The 17,218-nt window shown below is 35.6% G+C and overlaps 2 protein-coding genes across 2 annotated transcripts in view; one reads left to right on the top strand and one right to left on the bottom strand.

Annotated features, from left to right (window-relative positions):
• Positions 1-705: 705 nt before the first annotated feature.
• On the bottom strand, positions 706-4,473 carry LOC146164013 (golgin subfamily A member 7-like). Its single transcript, XM_083382346.1, has 4 exons — positions 4,117-4,473; positions 3,073-3,225; positions 1,271-1,372; positions 706-1,195 (listed from the first exon to the last, which is right to left on the bottom strand). Exons 1-4 carry the CDS (start codon positions 4,228-4,230, stop codon positions 1,160-1,162), a joined length of 405 nt encoding a protein of 134 aa, XP_083238472.1. The 5' UTR covers positions 4,231-4,473; the 3' UTR covers positions 706-1,159.
• A 2,033-nt stretch (positions 4,474-6,506) lies between these two features.
• The window catches only part of LOC146164012 (diacylglycerol kinase eta-like), a 35,794-nt gene continuing 25,082 nt past the window's right edge, over positions 6,507-17,218 (top strand). The window contains exons 1-5 of the mRNA XM_083382685.1: positions 6,507-6,644; positions 13,156-13,206; positions 13,590-13,652; positions 14,093-14,173; positions 16,019-16,123. Coding sequence (XP_083238811.1) covers positions 6,507-6,644; positions 13,156-13,206; positions 13,590-13,652; positions 14,093-14,173; positions 16,019-16,123 — 438 coding nt within the window. The remainder of the gene's footprint in view (positions 6,645-13,155; positions 13,207-13,589; positions 13,653-14,092; positions 14,174-16,018; positions 16,124-17,218) is intronic.

Here is a 17,218-nt window from a genome sequence, read left to right as displayed (position 1 = left end):
TTACAGGTTTCCGGAAATAACGTCGAGAAGTTACTTCAATACGTGACGTTACAAAGTCACATCAAAAAGTTTTGGGATTTGGGAGGCTTTTAAGTGTCGGTGATAGGCTACGTTTAAAGTTGTGGGTAAAAATACCTTCAAACATGCGTTAAATGTCGTCTAAATGGTCTTATATCTAGTATTTTAAAAAGTGCGTTAAATTCCATCTTATGTCTAGTGTTAAGTGGCAAAAAGTGTTTGAAAATGAGCGTTACTTTAAATTGTATTTTTGAAAATGACCGTTTATTTGCATATTAAAACGAAGGAAAACATTCGCGAGCAGCGCTAAATACCAACTCTGTAACGTTTGAAACTTTCTATTCGAGAGTGTGGCGAGACGCATGGCGCCTTGATATTTAGCACAAACTGGTTAGCTGTTAGCACATCTACAAACTTAATCAAGGTTCGCGCATATTGCGAAAAAAATCATTGAAGAAGTTACAAACGGAAAAAATTATTATTATGGGTTGTGAACGAATAACTTGATCATGGTTTTCAAAAAAAAATTTTCAATATTGAATTATTCCGAAACTTAACTCTAATCATATTTGTTCTTAAAAAGTTCATTAAGTTTATATTTTTGAGCAACAAAGTACATACAGCAACATGCCAGTTCACCTAAATTAATTACTATAGTTCACAACAAAGACATCCAGCAATGTACAACTACATAATATAAACTTCTATATTATACACAAGGATTTATTTACATTTCCAATAAAACTTAGCAACACCACATAAAGTAAAATGGTGGTGCAGAAGAAAGCTGACATAGTAGTAATAACAACATCCGTACTTTAAGCAATAAAAAGGAAATCATAGTTCTACCCAAAATGTTCATTAAAATATTTGTTTTAATTCAGTAAACCTAATTTAACTAAGTGGACTTATTTATTTAATGTCTTATTACAACAGCACTCAATCCCTAAACACAAAAACTGTTTAAATTACCCAAAACCTATTTTACCCCAAACCTATTTTTTTACAAATCAATATTTGTAATAATAAGAAAAACAACATTTAGAAATAAAATACCAACAAATTAAAAGCCAAGTTAGTTCAAGGAACTTTACTTCCATGTAAGTAATAACAAGAAAAAAAAAGCTGATGAAAGAATTAATCATCTGTCTCGAGTATCTAAGATCACAAATTCTATCTGAAAATACAAAGAAAAACAGAGTTATACAATGCCCAAAGTATGAAGTTTGTTAAGTTTAGATTGAATACTTACTGATCTTAGACCATTTGAAAATGGGTCTTTTATTACCACATTGTTGGGGGAAAATATCTTTTCATTTTGCTCATCTATGTAGTTTGAAATTCTGTGGAGAACCTACAATAAAGTTTGTTGCACTTTTAAAAGTTGGTTTGTTTTACCAGTTTACCACATTCATTTTACAAGCTCAGAACAGTCTTAAAATACCTTTTGTAGGGCACTGATGAAATAACAATACAGAAAAAAGCGATACACTGTATAATAGCAAAATAAATAAGCATAACTTTTTACAATTTATTGTCAATCCTAATTCCTAATGTAGGCACCATGACTAGGGATGTTTAAAGTAGTATCCCAGGGGATTGTAGAAATTTAGGTTTCAAATCTAGAATAACAAATCCAAAATATTGAATCGTGGTATATTAATTAGATGGTTTAACCTCAAATTAGTCCGGGAGAGGGATTAGTTCTAATATACCCTACAGCAGAGGTCAACCTGTGAGTCATGACCCGGAGTGCGGTCGCCTAAAATTCTTGTGGGGTAGTCACCACTTCTCATATTTTTGCTGTTTTAGTTTGATTTATGTATTTTGTTTTCTTTACAGTGACATTACAGTACTAAACATGACTTTGTACCTAGAGCAGAGACAAGCTTTTGTTTCTTTTGCATAAAAAAGTGCCTTTCAATCATGCAATCAATGTACGCGACGCTGTCCAACCTTGTTAGTTAGCTACTATTTTCTGTTTCATGGCCTTGTGAAGAGAAATTCATCGCAATAAGCATATTAAAATTGAAAAATTGTAATCGCTTGGAAGTGGAGCTAACATGCAGTTACGCTTATGCAAAGTGGATCCGCATTTGCAAAGTTAGTGGATACTGTGAGGTGCAATCGTCTTTTTGTGTTCGTTTGTGTGCTACATTCAAGTTCATATGTTAAATGAAACTACCTAAATACAACTATTGTGGTGCAGATGTGTAGCCACAGTTCTCTGAAATTGTGTATAATTTATGTATATTCGCTTGTATTACGTAGTTCCAGCGTTATCTAAAATAAAATTTGAGGTCCCTGTGTAAATTCTGATCTTATTTTATGTAAATTGTGGTCGCCTATTAAAAAGGTTGGAGACCAGTGCCAAAACCTAATATTTTGCCAATAGAGTACATTGCAACACTACACAATAAACAATGCATAACCAATACGAAATTACCAAGTCACCAGCTATAATGGTTTGGTATTGATTGAGGTTATACCATGCTATGATGCTATGACAACAACATACCTTCTTTAAAGTGTGTTTGAAGCATTTTTTATATAGATCTAGGCTGGCTTTAAAAGTAAAATATTTATCCTTATACTTTTTTAATCCAGGGGTTAACTGATGAAGAATGTTTATGCAAAAGCATGACAACATTGGACTACCACCCACATCAATTTTATCTTAAATATAAAAAAATAAAGGGAAATGTTTCTTATTGCCTTTCACAATGTAGCTTAACTAGATATTTAGATATTCCCCATTTTCACCATTTTATATACGTTTGCTTGGCCTTTTTTTATGTTTTTGTTAACCAATATAGTTTTTTTATATACCTGGGACATGGTAATAATTTAAATTAATTAAAAACAAAACAAAAATAAAATATAGTTTACACCTTTAAACAACTTCTATTTTTGTATGTTAACTTTAAATAATGCTCATACCAAACACCATGTTAAAGTCATGAAAATGAATGCAAAGGACAAATTTGCAAGAACGAAGAGTAGGAAATTTGTTTGTTTTAAGTTTTAAGAAAAACTGTATTTTTTTCAAATTACCTTTTGGTAATGTGTTTCCATGCACAAGTACACCAAGTATCCTGACAAACAGGCCATACAACCTTCGCAATATGCAGCAGCATTGATATTTTCTGCTTCCGCATACATTTGATTTATTGTTATGATTGTGGATTCAAAATCATCTCGATCAATCTAAAATTTACAAAGGAATTAACACCAAGTTAAAGAAATTTACCTAGAGATAACGGACCCAACATATACATTGATAATATTTTTTTTACATTATGTGTTGCTTGGCCACACTAGGATATACATGATGTATATATTATGAATTAAAGAGCCTTAGATCATACCTATAGTTGCTTTAACTTGACAGTATAATAAAGTATACAAACAAAACAAGGGAGAAGTGATTCACCAATATTATGTTATACCACTCTTTGAAAAATAAAGTTACATTTAAAAAACAATTAGGAATAAATATGTATGATTTGACCTACGCGTATCAATTCTTGAATTTGTGGAATAGGTTGTTTGACTGTTCTAGTTTGCTGAATGTTATACACAGCAATAGGTAAAATGCAATCTTAAAAAAGAGGCCATTTTCCCTATAATCTAATATCAAACTTTTAATGAATGATGCATAATCCTCTTCTATTGTAAAATTACAAATTTTAAATATCAAAAAGAAATGTAAAAAGTTTCAAGATTGAAAATTATTTCACGAATCATAGGAAAAAAAACAGTATAAGTGTGTCAATGTTATTATGTAGATTTTTAGGTAAAAAAGTAAAGTAAGCCATACCTTTCATATGACGCTAAAGATGCACATAATATAATTGCCTCACAAAAAATTGGGCGCTGGTCTATACAATCCTACCACAGCGTTAAAATAATTATTATAACGCATAATATTGCTTAACCCACTCAGCCCAAAATGAATTTACTCTTACATATCTATGCCTTTCTTGCAACTTCAACTTTGACAACTCGTTTCGTTACTGTTAAAATAAATGTGGTAGGATTGAAGACCAGCGACGAAAATTGCGAAGTTATAAAAAAGAGTTTGGTTAATCAAATTACCCTGTTGTCAAGTTCAGCAGGAAACTTTGTTTGAAAGCGCACCGTAAGACCATTTGAATAATCTCGTTGAACAAATATCCTTTTTTTGATTGGTAGTTCTTCAGGAGCCAACATCTTTTGTGTGGCAACTGTTTTCAGTTTTTCTTCACTGGCTAACTAACAGCTATATTATTTAACAGTAAAATCATCAACAAACAAAAAACATGACGAGCATTCAATTACGTAAGAGTTTCAAGGAGTTTTATGTTTTTAAAAATCTTTCGTTTTGATTTCGTCGGTTAGTTTTTTTTTGGTGGTCCAATAAAATCATACCAATCCATAATTCGAATAAACAATTTTATTACTGTTCCCATTTTGAGCAGGGAGGTGAACCGGACCCGAACCGGAACTTTATGAACCTGTTTTTGGCTTGTTTTTTGAACCTGAACCGTTTTTTGTAAGATTTTAAGGAGCCGAACCGGAACTGAACCGAATATTTAGGAAAAACCTGAACCTTTCACGCCCACATGACCTCACAACTTGTATTTTACAGAGTCAAGTTATACCATGTTCAAATTTTTTTGAAAAAAATAAATATTTATTAAATATAACGTAATTTTCTTTCATATATTGTATGTTTGTTTGGGATAATTTGACAATGAATTGCTTATAATTTATTACGTCACGAAACTTAGATTAAATAAGAGTTACAATTCAAAAATTATTCTCTACATTTATTGACTCATATTTTAAGGTGTAACGCATTTCATATTTTACCCGAACCGGAACTTTATAAACCGGTTTTGAAAATAAATCTTGTCAACCGGGGCAGAACCAAACTTCTAAATTGCTCCGAACCGAAACCGGAACTCAATCGGATTCCAAAAAAATCTTTGAATCCGAACACAACCGGAAAAGTCAAACAGTTCGACTCCCTGATTTTGAATGACGTAAATATGTTATATTTACATTTTGTTGATAGAATGATGTATTTACACCAGCATAAATCAAGATAAAGTATGTATCAGCCTGAAACAAGTGATTTGCTTGCTTATATCAAAGAGATTTATAATGAATGCTTCCAACGACGACAAAAATTACAGGAGAAAAGAAGTAAACCAAGCGTTGTTTACTCATGCACATCGAACGTCATAATGAAGGAGCTGCTTTTTTCATCGCTTCGAAAAAAACATTAAACCAATTCTTTGCCCTTGATAAAAATATTCAAACTTACATTGTCGTATTAAGCGTCAGGTGCTTTACGTAGTTGCAGAACGTTAATACATTCTAAGTTTGACACGTACTACTGTTTTATGCTTATTGAAAGCAGTTATTTCAGGTGCTGGTGCTTCATCAAAAACAGATCTTAATAGTTTTTATCTTTTGATTTTTTTAACTCAATATCTTTACAAGGTATTATACGTTAGTAGTAAACTTGGCTTGTTTAGGGCGCGGAATAAGTTATCACAATATGTTTGACTGCTAATTTCGTAAAGAGGTATGGCGCTGGTCTAAATTCCTACCACTGTTTTATACAGTAACAAAACAAGTTGTCAAAATTGAAATTGCAAGGAAGGATTAAATATGGGAGAATAAATTTAATAATAATACTTTATCTAGCTAAGCCGAAATGCTAGCTTGCACACTAACCCAAGTAATGTTAGCAATATAAAGCCCTGGACGAAAATGTGGTGAGGATTCTAGACCAGCGCCAAAGGTTTATATCATCACATTTAGAAATGTATACCTATAATTACATTTCTTTATTTTTGTATTTTATTTAAAATAAGTTACTAAATTTTCTTATTTTGTTCCATTAAACTGTGGTAAATACAATATTGAAAAACTTTAGAGGAGTTTGGTTTGGTTTGCTGTATTCTTAAGCCAAGATATATTATGATTTAGTGTAGACTTTAAACTTTTTTTTATTTTACTGGGTAGATTTGCATTCTAATGCAATGTTGAGTTTATTTAAATGGTGCTTTTTAAGTTGATCTGATTAGTTACATTTGAAACTACTCCAGTTCACTTAAAATTCCCTAATTTGTTTTTTATCTTTTGTGGATCTTTATAAAAAGAATTGTGTTAACAACTAAAATCTAATGTAATGTTTTGATATACAAAAATTCTTACAGATTAGGTATATTTACTCTTTCTTTATTCACAATTTGTTGTAAATCCCAAAGAAATAAGGTTGAACATTTCAAAAGTATTTTCTAGTAAGGTAAATTACTGCATTTTTAAAAATTACTTTGTACACAATAGTTGGTTTATTTAGTCTTTACAACGGTTTTGTATTTAACCTTTGTTTATTTTTTTTATAAATTTTACGGTAAAATATACATGATGATACTGCTCTAATTATAAATTTTGTACTTAAGTTTTAAAATTTGTTTTGTGTTTTTAGCGGAATGACTAAGGTTTCCAACAAAAGCACAAATTTCGCAGTTGAGCCATCTCTTTCATCGGACAGTGATGGTGAAAATAGCGTTGACGCTAATAAGCAGTTGCTGAGAAAAGTTTCTACCAAGAAGCAGCTGAAAAAAAAAGTGGGTTTAAGTTTTATCAAACACTCAACACTGTTTTATTTCGCTGGAATCATGTTTTTTTTTTATAAATTTTGCCTTACCTTATTCAAGGACTGTTATAAATTAGAGAACAGATATCATGAAATTAAAATTAATGAAGAAAATGTACAGCGATTGGGTTGGGTGTATTGTGTACAATGCTGTTGCCATCATGTTTAAAATAATTTTTTGGTCTTTAACGTCAATGCAAATTCAATCCCCCAACAGTTTGCCTCTTTAACTTCCCTGACGCATCTCGGCGTGTTTTCCTAAACTTTTAGCACCACGCAAATCGCCAAACTCGCTGTGAATCCCCTCAAAAGTAAAGACGGGAGGCAACACTGCTGGGTGATCGGTTTATTTATGCAACGTCGTGTGTTTGTTTTCTCAAATGCTCGTTGCCTTTCGCTTCGTGACATTCCCACTCTAAAGTACGTGCGAAGTCGCAAAATTGCTCTAAACACAAGAAAGAAAAAAGCAAGAACAGAAAGAGAGAGTTTGATTTTACAGAGAGGGGCGGACGGTAGGTACAGTTGTTGGCAAGGCCACTCCACTCGGAAATGCGCGTCCCTGAAAGGGCGGTGCATTTCTCAAACCCGAGAGTCGTTTCATAATGTATGGCGAACCTGCAGCTCGTGAGACTCGGACGGCGTTCTATTTAGGGCGACGCAGTGTAGTCAACTGGCGCCTGTTGAGGCGGGTTATGGCTTTATGGTCTAGGCCCGATTCCATTTAAAAACACTATTAAATTATGCCTGTAAGCGATCCGCGTATCCCAGGGGCCGCGCTTTAACGAGGAAACGTTTGTTGTGGTAGGTGGAAGGCCGCGGAAATCTCATTTCCCGCGTTTTCAACGCTTTTTTCGCGAATCTATTATAGGAGGGACAGTAATGTATTAATAGTTTCACATCGCTTAAAGTTAATAGAGCTCGCGTTTAATCTGACGCCATCGGTAGACCGCGCCACTTTTTCCTTTCTTTGCCCAAAATACCGTTCGGGAGACACGATTTGCTGCCGCAATTTTTTTATTTTAATGGCTAGTATGACATCCGTTGGGAATAGACAATCGCCCTTAAGACGTGTCCAAGTCGGGCCTAGCCCTGCCGCTTTTGTGATCGCAGTCGTTTAAAACGAAGCAAAGAAGCAGTTGCGGTTATTCTTGCGTAATAAAAACAATCCCTACTGCGCGCCCCAAAACACGAATCACGCAATTCCCATTTACATTCTGCTTCTATCTCGCTGCGTCGTGTCGAATAATCGTGACGTGCACATCGAGTGTGCAAGGGCGGTCAATGGTTTGTGTGAATCGTGTGACTCACGTTGTCGAACCGGGACCGGAAGAACGATTTGCCCACTGCCATTTTCGAGCGTCGCGTCTCACTGCGCGGTCCGAAGTAGCCTCATATGTCACTCGGTTGATCTGCAGATGCGTTTCAGATCGGTCACACCGCGTGCTGGGATACTCTACAAATGTGGGAAATTTTGTGACAAATGCCTTGCGCCCGTAGTACGGATGTTGTTCGACTTGCTTGCATGTCTACTTTTCGACGCAACCTTTTTTTTTGTTCCGCTTTGTTTTGGGGCCTTTTTTACATATTGTCAAATACCCGACATCCTATGAAGCGAAATATATATTCGACAAAAGAAAAAGTATCAAAAATTGTTGATAAGGTAATCCAAAAATAAGAGTTGTAATTGCCCTCCGTGATCTAATTAATTATAGTCGTGGGCTAATATTATTAGACTAATATAGCTTTTAGCATAAAACGTTTCAAATAGATGAGAGCCGAAATCCGCATTTCAATATAGGGTCTGTGAGTAACTTCGTGTTGCATTACCTGTACTTATGCCAAAATATAAACAATACCCTTGTATGTTGGCCCTACACCAGGCGTAGTTTTGAGAAACATTGATCAATGGCCTTTTACTATGTTGTGTAACTTAGTATTTGCCTAAAGTCTGTCCTATTGACCATTAAGCAATCGTTATAACACGCCCCGGGTTTACACTGATTGTTGTTAGGATATTTAATGGGAATATAAATTAATTTTTTATATATGTATTTCAAAACTATTTTGCCAATCATCACTGCCAAAACCTCACTTAAAAAACAATTTTACCTTGCTTATCGGTGTCGTTTGTGGTATCTGCATGTCCGGTGCAAAATTAGTTATGCATTAAATTCATTTATTATTTATGAATTAAATTCCGATGTTATGAATCCATGGCCATATCTATAAATAAATGCAAACGATGTCACCGTGTTAACGTATATTAATAACATTTGAAACAATGGAGCTATGGCGGGAGAGGACGACCCAAGTTTAAACAGTTATGCACGCAGTCGAGATTACTGTCACTGTCAGCAGAAACGCCATGAGAATATGAACTTAGGTGAATAATGCCCTCTTCCTAGCTCACCCTACGAAAATAGAAAAAAAGCGGAGTTATAATTTAGGTCAGGGTGGTCCAACTTCTTTTCATCGCGGGCCAAAAATTTTTTTTTTATTCTGCGGGCCAATGTTTTTAAATTGCGATTCTTAGACTTATTGCTGGCAAATTATACATACTCTATGGCATATATACTAACTTTATGAAATGTATACCTTTGTTCAGTTACGGTAGTTATGAAATAATTTCAACACCAAAAAATTAAAAAAAAAAAATTGAAGTGATATTGCCAGATTGAACCAAAGCTGACTCAGTTCGCGGGCCAAAGAAGCTGAACTCGCGAGCCTGCAGTTGGACCACGCTGATTTAGGTTATCGATTGTGAGTTACTCCGATTTTTTGTCGCTCAGCATAGTTGTTAAAAACACTAATCAAGGCCCTTGCACGTTTGAGCACCTGCAGATTTTGAAAATGGTGAAACATCCTACACAAACACATGCTGTTTTAAAGTAAATATCATGCCGTTTTGTACAGCGCAGTATTATAATTTCATCAAACAATGATAAAAGGTCTACAAAACGTTAAAAGCGACCCAAAAAGAACAAAGAGAGGATTTTTAAGAAGCAGAGGTCTGGTGCAGAGGTCCGCAAATATTTTTGGGTGCGACTTAAAATGCTGGTCCCAAATTCTCGCGACCCAAATACTAAGGGTCAATAGGTGCTAATTGAAAACTCAACTAAGGTTTATTTTTTCTACACGACGAAACAACATGTTGTTGGGCGAAAGTCCGATGCAATGTTTAAAAACCTTTATTCACTAGTACTAAAATGTTCAGTTTAGGTAATATTGCTTGTAATACATTGTACCCTTGCGGAAAAAATAATAAAATTTTGTCCTATAGAGGGCGGTAGAGGTGTAGTATATCAGGGGTCGGCAACCTTTTTTGCACTGCGGACCGGTTTAAAACTAAAATTTTGTCGCGGACCGGCCTTAAAAAACAGCAAATGTTCAGGAAATGAAATTTATTACAACTTTAAATGCGAACTTTATGCTTGTTTTGCCGCAAAGAGATGCTCCAATCTAAGAATTATTGAACTTATTGAAACCCTCGAGCGGCATCCGGTCAGCCAAACAATTTAGTTTAACCCAGCCCGCGGCTCATTTCAATAAATCTTTTAGGCTTTTACGTTTTTTTCTTAAATTACACCGGTATATCATAATTACCAATTCCTATATTCTTACCAGCTTCTCAAAATAAGGATATTTAAGTTCGTTTTTTAACAAAATTTTTAACTTACAACCCTGCTACGGACCGGTAACCAACTCCTCGCGGACCGGTACCGGCCCGAGGATCGGCGTTTGCCGACCACGGTAGTATATGACAGCATATGGATACGGCCTGAAGAGGTTTATAGTGAAGTTCCGCTAAAGGGCGCTATTGTCTTGTCCCTTTATAATATACCAGCCACTTTAGGAGCTATATTATAATGTGATAGTTTTTAATTTTCTCTGCGACTAAGCCTATTGTGTAATATATGTTTACCCTAAAACCCTGAATAGCGCCTGACAATTTTTGCAGTTTTGTATTGTAGAAATGCATTTAACTTACAAACCTCTAGCAGGCAAACAGACAGGTGAATATAATATTATACCTAACGATACAGGGAAAATAACTAAGAAAATTAAAAGCAGTGCAAGTTGTTTCAAAGTCATTTTCCACGCAAATTGCTTAATTCGGTTAGGTCGGACAGGAACGATCCAAATTTAAAAAAGAAGCCTTTATAATGTAATAGATAATATTCCGCCCAGCATTGTAAGATGCCAATGTCCAAATCCCCTTAGTGTCCTGTGAATTGCATTTTCGATCAATATGATAACACAATTTCCGAGTACCCCGTTACGGGACCTTAGCAAGATGATTGTCTGTTTTGTGTTATTCTTCGTAGTGCATAACACGTTTCACTGGCTGAAACCGTCGTTTACTTTAGAATATGTTTGCTTGACAATCGAAATTCGTTGAAGTACTAAAAATTTCCCAAAAAATCGCCAATGATTCCTGAAGCCATGCATAAAAGAGATTATTTTAAATATGAATAGCATGCTGTTTTCAGTGGACAAGGGTGCTGCATGTCTGGGGAACTTTTTATCTTGTCGGCTCATCTCTACCGTAACGATCGGGGGCCACGTCTAAGTTTAGACTAAGGGGAATGCGGGGCTTTCCGCCACTATTCACACGCATAAAAAACATCCCTCAAGTGAAAACTCTTGGCCTTTATGTGCGCCTTATTCTCGCTGCAGCGTATCGTACACAAACTTTGTACACATGGTCGCTCTAATTCTAAGGCAAAATTCAGTTTTTACCCTAACGCGCAAATGTGCCATCTTAAGTGTAGCGCGATCCGTATATATTATTGCGCATGAATTTTGCATAGGGCAGTTGATAGCAAAGGTGTCCATGACGCCTGTCAAATTGTCAAGTTAATAAGGGCTCTCGGGCGAGTGCCTGTTTTTAACAGGACAGGCACGTATGATAATTGCAAAATACAGTGCATTAAATAAAATTAATTGAACAGCAGTTGAGACACAGAATTAGAGTAGCAGCCTAAAAACAAGTCTCTTAATGCTTGATAAAAGTAACTTGTTGCGATGCAACAAGTGTCGATTTGCGTTTTGCAGTTTTGTCATAAGTCATATCACAGGCGATGCCTAACAAGTGTTACATCAAAGTTTATCATCAGAACATTTTCAATAAGTATCTTAGTTTATCAGTAAATACACGATTGTTTGCCTGGCGATTTTCGTTTCTGCGTTGGAATCACGATTATTGCAGGACAATGCGTGCTGGTTGGGTTATCGTTGTGATTTTTTGTTTTCACGTTTTTGTAATTTCAGTCATTGATTGCAATTATAGCAATCCACGCATGTTTTCTCTGTCCATCTGGCTCCGTCACCTTACCTATTTTTCCCGGCTCTGTCGTCACTTGGCTTAACTGCCGTTGCTTGTTTCGCAGACTTCGGACATGCGTTCCGCCACTTGCAATAACTTGCCATTGTTTTGCACTCAGTGCTGTTCGATCGAAAAATCGCTAAAGTTTTTCCGTCTTGGGATTCCCTTCGCTTTGGCGGAAGCCTTAACAAGGGGGAATATCATTAATTTCGTGTAAGCGAAGCTCAGTTAATTTGACTCGTCAGTTGGCCGTGCACAGTTGAATGCGGCTACCGTGGTGTTGCAGGAGCGCTTATTGTTGCCGTTTTTGACCGTGTGTAGGCCAACAGTGACGCACTTCCCCCATAGAACAGCTAAAAAACCGCACTTGGAAATGAGACAGCTTTTGCGCCGCTAATAACGACTCGCTTAGATTTTCAACCCAAGTTTCGGATTTAGGATTTAAGTGCAAAAACTACTGCAGACTTAAAATAGGCTACCACTCACTCATATCTATGGCGGCGTACGGCGGCAAATCGGCGAAGAAGTACAGCGTTGAACGCAGGAAGGTGACGTTAAAAGAATTAAAGAATAGTTTAGTGTTAGCACAGTGCCAGCCTCAAAATGGCAAACATTTTTTTCATTTGTTAGTTTGACAAAGTGCATAACTGTGTCCTGATTAACAAGGTTGCAGCAGCATTTACTCTGATGATAACAAAAAATATTCAAAATAAATATGTGTACGTTTATTAAATAATCACAACCAATAATAAAAGTGCAATATGATAAGATACGCACACAATTGAATTATCTTAGAGTCTTCTGCTTCCACCGTTAAGCGGTTATTGAAGAATCGATACGAAAATAAAGAATCCCCTTTTTTCTCAACTTAAAACTTATAAGATTTCGGAACAATGGTTGAAATCAAAGCAACTATTGTTGGGATTACCTTCAGGTTTTTAAGTGGTGGTTGCAGGTAAATTTCCGCCTTGAACAGCAAACTTGGTTTCGGTATCGAATGCTTCGGTTTTTACGCTTCGTCACTCTATTTATATCTTTTGACTTTTTTCCTTTTGACCCATTTACGAGCAACGTTACTACTGATTTTCCTACAACAGCCTAACTATTTTTCTTTTCCGTAGGTTTACTTTTAACTTTTTGTATTTTTGCTCTTCAGACATGCGTAAAGGAGGGATTTCTTCTAAAACAAACATCGTCGTCTTTCCAGGTTTGTTACGTGTTTGCTTAAAATAGCTTCCGTATTATTAATATCGTTAATATTTATCGCACATAACTAAAAGGCCGCTAAAAATCAGCGGTTTGCATTTGAACGTAATATACAATTGTCATTGCCAATAAAAATAAACTAACCAGGGGAAAATAGGTAAGTTTAGAAAATACGATTGTCTAGTCTAAAAAAACGGTTTAAGCTATTGCCTGTTTTAGTTCATGTAAAAAAAATAAAATAATTTCTTACAATAACATATCGTTTTTCTTATGTGCATTGATGTTTATTGCTCTGTTCAATCGATTCAGTGTCATTTGCATATACCCATTCGCTCTTACAAAATTGAAAATTCAAACTATAATTAAAATATTTTATCTTGTCAGAGATGGCGATCACACTACTTCAAACTTCGTCCTCGCCGAATCTTTTACGCCAAACACGAAAACGTAAGTGATTTTTGCTTTCAGGTCCCACAAGCTTAATGGCAGACTGTATTTCAATTGTTCAAATCTCAGCAACAGGGAGCTTTAGTACCTAGCGTTCCCCTCGTTTTCCAGTGTGTCGTGTTGTTTGTTGTTCCCGGGTGGTCGGTTGTCTGTTTCCTTGTTCAAGAAACGACTTATATGGCGGTAATTAGTAAGTCGTTAGCTGTTTTGTGCGTCGCGGTCAACTTCAACTTATACTTGTCTGTTAAGTTTAAGCTAGGTCACACGACTTAAGATGTTTTACTATTCGCGCTTAGAGCTCTTAAGTATCGTTTTTCGTCAACAACGTTTTTGCGATAGAAAAAACATAAATAATCGTTTTCAAATGTAACCAAGTCACACATATGATATGACACTGCAAGTTGTTTACCTAAAGTTGTGTCATTTTTTTGTTTAAACAGTCTGAAATCTTCAATGAAGTCGATTTGACGGATTCCAGCGTCGCCGAGCGAAGCACGAAAAACATCAACTGCAGCTTCTCGGTGAGTGATTTATCGACCATTTTTGCTAATGAAGAAGGAAGTTTTGTTCAAATAGGAGCAAGTGCAATAGTTAGAACTTCGAATTTAAACAAGGCTCCTCGTTTAGATGTTGCTGAAACATCCCCTTTAAATCTATAAATGAGCGTCCTCTTGGAATGCGACACTCGGCACGGTAATGCAGCGTAATTGGTCGTAAATTTGTTCTCGCTCCTAAACATACACCAAGGGGAAGTCGCTTTCTCCACGCTGTTGCACGATTTATTTAAACCTGCCATAAAGCGCACAACCTGTGCACAGTCTAAAACATAACTGCACTGCTTTTTGAACGACCTTTTTGTGTAAGCCGAAAATGTTTTGACGTCTGCCGATATAAAAGGACTGCTTTGTCTTTTTACCAACCGTAACATAATGTGTAGTGAGCATTTAAACCTACCTGATATACCAAGTTATACAAGTTGGAATAACTAGTTATCTGCATTTTTTGTACATTTTTTTGTACACTTTGATTTAGTTCTAAAGTAGCGAAAACTGTTCGATGTAATGCGGCTAAACTTCGAGATATTCCTCGATACTTTTATTTGCTAAAAGTTAAAACTGTGTTTTTTTTCACTTCGCCTTTTTACTGAAAACCTTTTGAAATATGACAAAACGTACTAATTTTAAGTTTAATGCACGCTAGCTTTGACAACCCTATAATTTTGAAAAATATTTTTTTATACCAACAAAATACATGTTGTAACGACATACTGCAAGAATTTTATCATTCTTGGTATGTCGTTTTTTTAACACGGAATTTACGATTTATAGCTTGGCACGAAATGAAGACTGCTGGTAAAATGATCTTTGATGAACTATTGTTTTAAAATATTTCGACTTACAACTTTATTGCAGCATTGTTCCATCACTGATTGACAGGGTTTTGCGGGTTACACTGAGCAAGACAAAAATGAAAACGTTTCTGTTTCTTACTTTGTTTTTCGATTTGGAGAAAATAAATGTTGAGAACTGACGATCGACAGTTAAACTTTTATCAAGATTCGTTGCCTCAGGGCGAACGCTTGAAAAGTCAGCATATATCCCTGCAGATTACTTTTTCTGGTCACTTTTTCAGATCGAGCGCAGAAGTTTGTTAAGACATCTTAAACAACTTGTTCGTTTTGGAAAGGGTTTAGCGAAATGCATAGTTTGCCGGGTATTAAGCACCATTTGCACAATTGCCAAGAGAACAAATTGAGACTACTTCTAATAGGATGATTTTACTCAAAGTTTAAAACCTATATAAAATGTTATACGAGATATATGTTTTAAACAAGTTTTAGTTTTAGCCAGAAAAAAACTGCGAATTAGATTTGTTTTTCAGTATTGTGCTTTGTAAAATATGTCTTATTTCTGATGTTTTATTGTTTAATGATTTATGGTGGTCTCGCTGTTAACGATATAGTTTTCTTCGTCAGATATTAAATAAGTTGATTCTGTAGATGTTTAGCTTAACAAGTTTTACTCTTTCTGAATATAATCGACTATTATATAATGAATTGTTTAGGAAAACATATCATTTAAAATAGCGTTTACTACAAAAGAGTAAGCAACTTTATGCTATTCCATGTAACATAATTTATTTTTGTAAACGACAAAAGGAAGACTAACAAGAGTCGATTAGCGTAACGTGTTCAGCTGCATCAGTGTACAAAAAATATATGAAATCATCAAACTGCTGCTCCGTTGTTAAAATGCTTCCTAGAAAGAGACAATTTTCCCGTTAGGTTTAAAATTCGCCCTAATCTGTGAGTTAGACAGTCGAAAGATCACTCCAAAATAAAGTAACCCAATTTGCTTGATTCGCAGGTGATAGGTTCTTCGTGCAGACTGATCTTGTGCGCCGACTCGCGTAAAGAAATGGACGAGTGGATCCAAGCCATCAAGGCTGTCCAAGCAGGAGAGTTTTACTGGGTAAGTACGGACCCAATTATAATATTCAAGCTTTGCGCCAACACTTTACTGCCTCCTTAAATGTAATTAAACACAAGTGCAAAAAAGATCCGAGGTCCGCCTGATTTACAGTTGTTCTTAACATTTTAATAACACATCTCTTAGCTAACATTTTGTGCGGCCCGCAGAGACCTTTCTGAGTTTGGTTTTGGTCCGCGACTAGGTTGACGACCCTTGCTTTAGAACGTAATAAGGCCTTACGCGGGAGAGTCAAACACAAATTTATTGTAAACCGCACGCTGTACCACATGATAGCAGAGACAAACGTATAATTAACGTATAGCATGGTTTAAAAAGACCTGCTATTGAGCAATATACCTTATCCTAACAATGGTAATCTCTGACCATAAGAAAACTAACTTTAGTAAAAAATTACTTTAAAAAATTAGGAGAAATAACCCAATTTACAAAAATATTTCCTAAATGAAAACACTTTATTTCAACGCGAGTCATTTTTCCAAAAGACTTAAGTCAAGCAAAGTCATTTTAAAACAGTGACTTAAGTGCACTTAAGTCATTACAACACTGCTTCACATTGCGGACAAGTGTTCACCAATCAAAAGTCACCCGGACGAAATAACACTCGACGAAATGTTTGCCGTCCTATCTAAATATGTTCACCACAACTTAACCTGCCTTTCGGTGGGTTTTGCACAGTTCTCTTCCGGCCTGGCTTGTTCTTAGCAAACTAACAAATGTGTAGACTATCCGCTTCTTTAATTCAAAAGTTGCGCAAACCTGAATTGTTAGGAATTTATGCAATTTAGGCTCTCAGCGACCGGGAGTCGAACTACACTCGCCCCTAGCGAATTGCACTCGCATTTGGCGTGAAAATATTCACAACCCTTCATGTATTCCGGGCCGCTACTCTATATTTTGGACTACAAGTACGACCCGATACAAAAATAGGTCGTAAGACTCAACTATATTGTCGAAATAAACAAAACTGAAACAAAAAATAAGATGGTTTGTAAAAGTTGCGGAAAAGCAATTGTAACTTGATTTTGTATACGGATAGGCTCCTGTGTCAAACCGGATCTATATTACCATTTCCTT

This window comes from Ascidiella aspersa, chromosome 2 (genome assembly GCF_963924565.1).
Source record: "Ascidiella aspersa chromosome 2, kaAscAspe10.2, whole genome shotgun sequence".
NCBI lineage: Eukaryota > Metazoa > Chordata > Ascidiacea > Phlebobranchia > Ascidiidae > Ascidiella > Ascidiella aspersa.
The sequence above is the reverse complement of the archived record's forward strand: the minus strand, read 5'-3'. Positions and strand labels throughout refer to the sequence as shown.